This window comes from Molossus molossus, unplaced genomic scaffold, assembly GCF_014108415.1.
Source record: "Molossus molossus isolate mMolMol1 unplaced genomic scaffold, mMolMol1.p scaffold_m16_p_10, whole genome shotgun sequence".
In the NCBI taxonomy this organism is placed as follows: domain Eukaryota; kingdom Metazoa; phylum Chordata; class Mammalia; order Chiroptera; family Molossidae; genus Molossus; species Molossus molossus.
In genome coordinates, this window is record NW_023425345.1 from 78,884,334 (window position 1) to 78,892,720 (window position 8,387).

Consider the following 8,387-nt stretch of genomic DNA (forward strand, 5'->3'; position numbering starts at 1 on the left):
TACCCATATTATCTAATGGGTCATTCCAATAGCCCCGTTTCCACCCATTTAACAGATGAGAGGTCAGGAGACCCTTAGGTGCCTTCTTTGGGATCACACAGGTGGGAAACGGCAAAGTTAGCCTTGAACCCATTCCAGTCCCTCATGGTTGCCTTCAGAGCACTCCGGGAGAAACCACACACTACCTGTCGTTTTCACCTCAGTGTGTGTGTGTGTGTGTGTGTGTGTGTGTGTGTGTGTTCCCCTATTCAAAGACCATATTTATTTTTTAATTTTTCAAAATTTAGTAATACACGATTAAAAAGTCAAAACATTCTGGGCAGAAGAATTCCAAATAAAACCATAATTACATAGATAGTCCACCCCCAAGTAGATGGAGCATAACTCCCCACTCCTATAGTGTGGGTTTCATACAATGACTTCCTTCCCAAGAGCACAGTATAGAAATTAGAGAAGAACAATCTCTTCAATAAATGATGTTGGGAAAATTGGACAGGTGTATGCAAAAAAAAAAATAAATAAATAAAATGCAACTAGACCACCAACTAACACCATACACAAGAATAAATTCAAAATGGATAAAAGACTTAGGTGTAAGTTGCGAAACCATAAAAATTCTAGAAGAAAACATAGGCAGTAAAATCTCAGACATCTCTCAGAGCAATATTTTTGCCAATATGTCTCCGAGGGCAAGGAAAACACAGGAAAAATAAACAAATGGGATTACATCAAACTGAAAAGCTTCTGCACAGCCAAAGAAACCATCAACAAAACAAAAAGGAAACCTCTGTTTGGGAGAACATATTCGCCAATGATACATCTGATAAGGGATTAATCTTCAAAATATATAAAGAACTCATACAACTCAACACCAATCCAAACAATCCAATTAAAAAATGGGCAAAGGATGTGAATAGACTCTTCTCCAAAGAGGACATACACATGGCCAATAGGCATATGAAAAAATGCTCGAGATCACTAATCACAGAGAAAGATGAGAATTAAAACTACAACGAGGTAGCACCTCACACCTGTCAGAATGGCTACTATCAATAAATCAACAAACAAGTGCTGGCGAGACAACAGGGGTTAGAGCTGAGAGACCACCCTTGATCTCTGTCGAGGTCATCAGAAACAAGGAAAGCCAGAGAAACTGTCACAGTCTCCAGGAATCTACAGAAACATGGTGACTAATGTTATGTGGAATCCTGGGTGAACTTCTGGACCGAAAAAGGACACTGAGTAAAAACTAAGGAAATATAAATACAGTGTGGGTTTTATTAATTATAATGCATTAACATTGGTTCACTCGTTGTAACAAATGTACTATACTCACACTAAAATAGAGGACACTGGGTGTAGGTATATGGGAACTCTCTTCACAACATTTATATAAATCTAAAACTGTGCTTTAAAAAAAAAAAAAGGCTTATTTTTTTAAAAGAGCTTTTCTGTCTTTTTCCCAAGAAAACCCTCATGGTTCTTTCCAGGGAGGAGCCAGTGAGACAACAGGGGTTAGAGCTGAGAGACCACCCTTGATCTCTGCCTTCTTCAGTTGTGTGACTCTGGGTAATTCCTTACCTTCTCTGTACTCCGTGTCCTCAAAGATAAACTCCTTACAGGATTAGTGGGAGTGTTAAATATATATACTAAGCACCTTATAAGTGGTTGCTTTTATCATGACAAATATACAAACAAATATATTTATGCAACAAATGTGTTAAGAAAAATACCCAAAACTTGTAAATAAGGCACACATAAAATTACTAAGTGCCCTTTCAGAGATATTTTAGACCATTGGCTAATAACCCCACCTATGGGTCATCTAGGGGAAGTCACTTTGTTTGACATACTGTTTACTATTGGTTGGAGCCCAGACTGTAAAGTCAAGATGTTAACCTGTAGAAGATCAATAAATAGCAAATTATTTCTGTCTGTTAGAGAGGAAAAAAAAAACAAAAAACACTTATGATTTTTTATTTCCAGGCAGAAATTAACTTTTTAAAAAAACATCTTTTTTATTATTTTATATTTTTTCTTTATTGATTTGAGAGAGAGAGGAAGGGAGAGAGAGAGAGCTAGAAACGTGAGAGAGAACATCAATTGGCCGCCTCCTGCATGCCCCCCACTGGGGATTTGGCCCACAACCTGGGCATGTGCCCTGACCGGGAATCGAACCAGCAATCTCTTAGTGCATGGGTTGATGCTCAACCACTCAGCCACACCGGCCAGGCAGAAATTAACTTTTTGTAACAACTTTGCAATCTTATTCCAGCATTCTTTTTCCACTCACTGTGAATAATGGCTTTCATTTCTTCCTTTGATTCATCCTGCTGGTTCACTCATTAAGTGGTTAAATAAATCTTGGTACTCACTTTATATTTGTATCAGTCAAGTTTAGCTCTGTGCAAATTTTACTTTGACAGATAGTAGTGTGCCATATGCACTGTTCTACCCCTTGGCTATTTTTCACTCAAACATCTGGAAGATAGTTTCATATCAGAACATAAAGAGCTTCCTTACTCCTGTTTTATCACTGTAAAGAATACATCATATTGGTGTACAGTAATTACACCCATAATCAATTTAGCCAGTCCCCTGTACACACAGGTTATTTCCACTCTTTCATTGTTGCAAACAATGTTGCATGAATAACCTCGTACACAGGATGACAAGCAGAAGGGTCTCTATAAGGCAAACGAGCCTATAGGAGAGGGTTGATTCCCTGCCCCGTCGGGCCTAGTCCATCTTCCCCTGGCTCTGTGCACACCTGGCCTCCTCCTGCCTCCTCCTCTGCATCCTGAGCTCCTGGTATTGCCAGACAGGAAGGGTCAGCGTGCAATGCCCCGCAGCCCTGGGCTCTGGCTTGCACTGGCTGGCAGATGAGGGTGCCTTGGAGAGGAGGATCTTGGGGACTTGGGGCTTGGAACTGGTACGGTCCCTGACCTGTAGCCACGGAGGGCACATGCTCAACACACCCTGAGGACTTTGGTAAGGAAGGAGGACCCGGGGCCCAGGGACTACCTGGGGGGACTGGGGTACGGGGGGAGGGGGAGGAGCAGTGCCTAGCAACTCTGGCACAGACTTGCTTCTGGTTCCCAGTGCAGGTGGGCAGTCAGGGCACAGAGTACGGCAGGCAGTGGCGAGGAAGGGACTGGCTAGGCTGGTCGTGATGGTCACAAGATGGTCCAGGACACCCCCTTCCTGAGGAGACTGGGCAAAGGGGAGGCTCAAGGTGGCTTGTAATCTCTCTAGGAGAGATGGGGCAACCCGGGCCTGGGCCACGAGCCCAGGCAAGGCCTGCCACTCCAGTTGGTAATGCTGGCTGAGCTGCTCCACCCGCGGCCGCCGCAGCAGCTGCCGGATCCTTTGCGCAGCCTGGAAGCTGTCCGTCAGCACCGCCCACTCCAGGGCCGTCTGGCCCCCGCACAGGATCCACCGCTGTCAGGTCGGCACCTGGGAGGTGCACAGGGCTGATGTGGGCTGGGACAAGGATAGGTGATTTGCAGAAGGGCAAAGTCTTTAGCAACAGGACTGATTGGGGTTAAGTTCAAAACCAGAGTCACACTCATCCTGCTACAGCTGGGACCTGGGAGCCTCAGTGGCTACAGCCCAGGCACAGGACCCATCTCAGATCCCAACCTCCTGCTTGAGACTGAAAGACAGAGAAACATGCTGGGTTTCCAAACCTGGAACAGAATAAGGACCCCAAAACCAAGGAACTGACTAGAGGGGTGGTGTGCAGGTTGCCCAAGAATGGGGAAGCCCAAGGTGCTCCCTCTGAGGTAGATGGGGGGGTCTTGCTGGTCCTTCTTTTCATCACCAAACCCCTCCAATCCTGGGGGAGTAGCAGTCACTCTGAGTCAAAGGTAGGAGTACAGAACTCCCTCCTTCTTACCCCAAAACCAATCTGACGGCTGGGGAAGGGAAGCGCTGAAGCCTGGGGTCCCCAAAGTGACCTACACAGGACAGCCACTCTCAGGGAACGATGAGGACCTTCGACTCCACAGACTGGATTTCACTCCAGAACTCCACACGGCTGCCTGTCTCTACTACAATCACTGCGATCCTGCAACCCTGGCTTGTCAGAGCTAGACGTCATTCCAGAGAAGGCCAACGCCTCCTATGCCGGTAAGGCCCAGAGAGGGAAGCCATTTGCCCGGAGTCACTCAGCCAGGATGAGAACGTGATACCAGCCTTTTTTATTTTAGGGTCTCCCCTTGGTCTGGGTTATCCTCTCACTTTCTTTTCTAGGATCTCCACTGACAATGTAAACAGAGCTAACTGTAGCTGGACTTTGTTGAGTGTGAGAAGCCCAAGCACACTCCCTTTGTCCAGGAAGCCAGCCTAGATTGATCTTCCATCTCCACCTCTCTCGGCAACTATGACAGCTGACTTTGAGTCTTTCGGGGTGACTGGGGGAAGGACCGGAGGCCGTACCTCCTGGTCCATCAGGCCCTATGCACCTGCCATGAGGAGCGCGGCCACACACTCAGAGCGGTCCCGGATGGCGGCCTTCATCAGCGCCGTTAGCCCCCGCTGGTCCCGGCGCTCCAAGTCCACGCCCAAGTAGTAGTTGAGCAGGAGACTCACCAGAGGCACGTGGCCTGCAGGACACCGAAGGCAGATCTTGGATACCAGGAAAGGGGTGGAGAAGCCTCAAACCCACCCTCCCCCCAACACTGCAGAGTCTGAGGTGGGAGAACATCACGCAAAGAGTGTGGGGCTGTGGCCCAGTTTAGCAGAGGGTGGGGGCAGCAGCCTCGCACCTGCTTGGACAGCCAGCATGAGGGCTGTGTCTCCTTCTTTGTCCTGTTGGTTCACATCCAGGAAAGGACAGCGGCTGAGGAGGGCCACCACACCTCCGAAGCCATGGTAGCATGCGATCATGAGGCCTGTCTGGGGGAGGGGCAGCTCAGCCCCTGTGCTTTCCTCCAGGAAATCCTGGGGTTCCTGTGCCCTCTAAACCCGGTGTCCCGGAGACGTCCCAGCCCCTGTGAAAACCCACTTTCACCCACTCCCTTCTTCCTGAGGACCCAGACAGTGGGTGTTGACCCTGAAACTCAGGATGAATACGGTGTGGCGGGGACACAGAACTGCCCCAGCTGCCCTGGGAAGCACCTTGGGTAGCTCACCCTCCCGTTGCCATCCACCTGGGTGGCCTCCTCTGGGGAGACCCCATCATCCAGCATGGCTTGAAGCTGGGCAGAGTCATTGCGAACACAGGCCCAGTACAGGGCCCCCAGCCTGCAGTCTGGGGCAGGGGTCTCACTGTCAGGGCAGTACGGTGCCTCAGACATGTCCAGTTCTCCCCTCCACGGTGGCAGCTAGTCCTCTTCCAGCCTGGGCAAGAAGGCGAGTCCCCCTCTTCACGCAGCTGACAGCTATAGCACAGAATGGAGGGGAGCAGTATCTCCCTGGTTCCCAGGGAGGGATCCCACCAGCTGCAAATCTCCCAACCCTTGTGTGTGTGGGGGGGGGGATCCTTCTCCCACCGGGGTATTCCCACCCATCCAACCTTGACCGAGGAAAGGTGGAGGCAGGGAGGGTGAGTGGCAGTAGCTCCAAGAGGGCAGAAATGGTTCATGGTGAGGATCCCAGTGAGATTCAAGAGGGGCAGTCTTCTCTTTCCCCTGGGACCTCACAGGGTTTGGAGGCTCCCTAGGAGGCAGTCATTGCTGGGGCCCACAGTATCCCCCAGACTCTTGCGAGCACACTCACCAGGTCTCTGGAGCGCCGGAGGTGGACCATCTCTCCTCAGAAGGCAGCGCAGGTGACAGATGGCTAGACTTAAGAAAAGAGCTGCTGCAAACACCCCTGCTCGGAGCTGGGTCAAGCCGGGTTAGTACGGATGTGGGCCGGGACGGGCGGGTGCCCTCCCCTACAGCCGACCAAGACCCACCTCACCGTCCTGCCCCGGTGGGTGGGGCCCACCTCGGGTCCTCCCCCCGCGGCGGCTCAGGGAGTAAGAGCCTGCAGTGCTCCAAATGCGCTCACCTTCCACCTCTGGGAGACCAGCTGCACTAGAAACAAACCCTTGGAAGGTGGAAGGGTCATGAGGTGTCTGAACACCTAAAGTCCCTTTCTCTTTGGCAGAGTGTGACTTCATGAGGTCGTGGTGGTGTGACAGGGTGTGAGTGTGGACACCTCACTAAATGGAGTTGATACTGGGGAAGCGTGGGGAGAGCCCCAGGATCACCTGGACCTATTTCTTTTAGGTTCTGCGGCCATTAAAACATAAAGAATGGCCTAATTAGGAGTACAGAAATTATGATATATTAACTTTAATGGACTAGTGTGGGCATGGTAGATTAAATAGGAAATATGTAACATGTATTAATATTAAATACATTAATGTAATTATTCAAATTAAAGTATTTATTGATTTTATAATAAATTATTTTTTAAATTAATATTAAAGTGAATGGATTGGTTTTGGACCTCAGAAAATTGAGCCAATCATATTCTTCTGTTTATACCATACCCAGTATCAGACGGAACAAGATCTCTCTTGCTTTATTTTACTTTATTTAGTTTATCTCTTTTATTCCTGATCCCCACACCTCATTCTCCTCCTACTTTTCTTTACCAATTAACACTTCTATATCCTTGAAAATGTACATTTTATTGAAAACTGTAGAGTTGATTTGTGTACATTTCAACTAATACCTTAGAATTATGTTACATTTATTTTCACTGAACGCTGTTTTCAAGACCTATCCTTGTTGCTTTCTGTGCGGTGTATCCGTTAGGGGCGCCTCTGATCATAAGTAATCCAAAGCTGACCTCAGTGGGGTGGTTGCTGCCATAGACTGGCTGCTCCACAATAATCCAAAACTCCTGTTAGTGTTTCTTCTGAACTGATGAGCTGGAAAGCTAAAACACTTCCCAGATTCCCTTGAGCTAGGAATCTTTGATTTAGGTTCTGCTCTTGTGCAAGACATAAATTTAGAACAGAGCTAAATAGCATGGGACATCCGTTTTGCTGTCACAGGTCATGGCAGATGCACTGGAGCTCTGGTGAGCAGCTTCCTGATTCATCAGCTTCCTGTAGCGGTGACTGTTGTTTTCCTGATCACTGGCAGAGGTCATGTGCCTCTCAAAGTTGGGATTTGTTCCTGGACCTAGAGCCTGCTTCTCCACCCTTTTATATTTAAACTAGCCAGATTTATTTCTGTTGTTTGAAATTGGACTCTAATGGATAAAAGTGACTTAAACAAATTAAGATTTGTTCTTCACACAAGATTTTAAAATTCATGGATAAGAAGCCTTTGGTGTTGATGTAACTTGATGTCAGGGTCTTCTCTGAGAATCTCTTGACTTTTCCTCATGGTCACAAAATGGCTGCTGCACCTCTACCCATCACAGTAAAATGTGGTGAATGCCCACTATGGAATTGTGCGCAGCAGTTGGAAGAAATCTACTAGATTATGTGTTAGTTAAATACACCATCCTTTTCAATAACCTCCCTTCTCTTTAGTCACCTTTTAGTTAAGTGTGACAATGTAACACAATTTTGGCCAATGAAATGCAAGTTAACAGTCTGATGGGTGAAGCTCCTGGAAACACTGCTGTATTGATAAAAGATGTGGGGCATACCTTTTTACCTCTTTCTTTCTTTTTTTTTTTTTTTTTTTATCCTCACCCGAGGATATTTTTCTATTTTTTGTACAGATAGAGTGGGAGGGAGAGAGAGGAAGGGAGAGAGAGAGAGAGAGAAACATCGATGTGAAGGGACACATCAAGTGGCTGCCACCCACACGACCAACCAGGGCCGGGGACAAACTGCAACCGAAGTACGTGCCCTTAGCGGGAACCGAACCCGGGTCTCTCCGGACCGCAGGCCGACGCTCTAACCGCTGAGCCAAACTGGCCAGGGCCCTCTTTCTTTTTTTCTCCCTTCTTCCTGCTGCATGCAATTCCATATGTGCATCCACCACATTTTACTTATCTATTCTTTCAGTGATGGACACATTGGTTGCCTCCTACTTCCTGTCTCTACAAATAATGCTGCAGTGGACATCGTTGTACACATCTAGTTGTGGACCTGCAAAAGAGCGTCTCTGAGATTGCTGGGTCATAGGGCACATACATGTTATTGACCAGGTGCCATCAGGTTGCTTTCTATTTCACAGTATACCCACTAGCAGTATGTAAAAGTCTCCCTACATCCTAGTCAACACTTGTAATTATTCAGCCTTCTAATTCTTCTCAATCTGATTGTACTGAACTATAAAATGATATTGCTATTTTACATTGTATTTTTCTGGTTATCAACAAGATGGGCATCTCTCCACATACCTGATAGCCATTCTTATTTCTCCTCCTATGAATTGCCTGTTCCTAGCCTTTGTTTAATGTTTTATTTAATTTTTCTGTTTTTAAAT

The 8,387-nt window shown here is 47.2% G+C and overlaps 1 protein-coding gene across 1 annotated transcript; it reads right to left on the reverse strand.

The window, feature by feature from the left end:
• Window positions 1–2,189: 2,189 nt before the first annotated feature.
• Window positions 2,190–5,836, reverse strand: ANKRD33 (ankyrin repeat domain 33). Its single transcript, XM_036253221.1, is given in 6 exon segments — window positions 2,190–3,423; window positions 3,425–3,456; window positions 4,467–4,607; window positions 4,770–4,899; window positions 5,136–5,384; window positions 5,722–5,836. Coding segments are annotated over 5 exon segments (1,152 nt in total). The 5' UTR covers window positions 5,301–5,384; window positions 5,722–5,836; the 3' UTR covers window positions 2,190–2,739.
• Window positions 5,837–8,387: the final 2,551 nt, after the last annotated feature.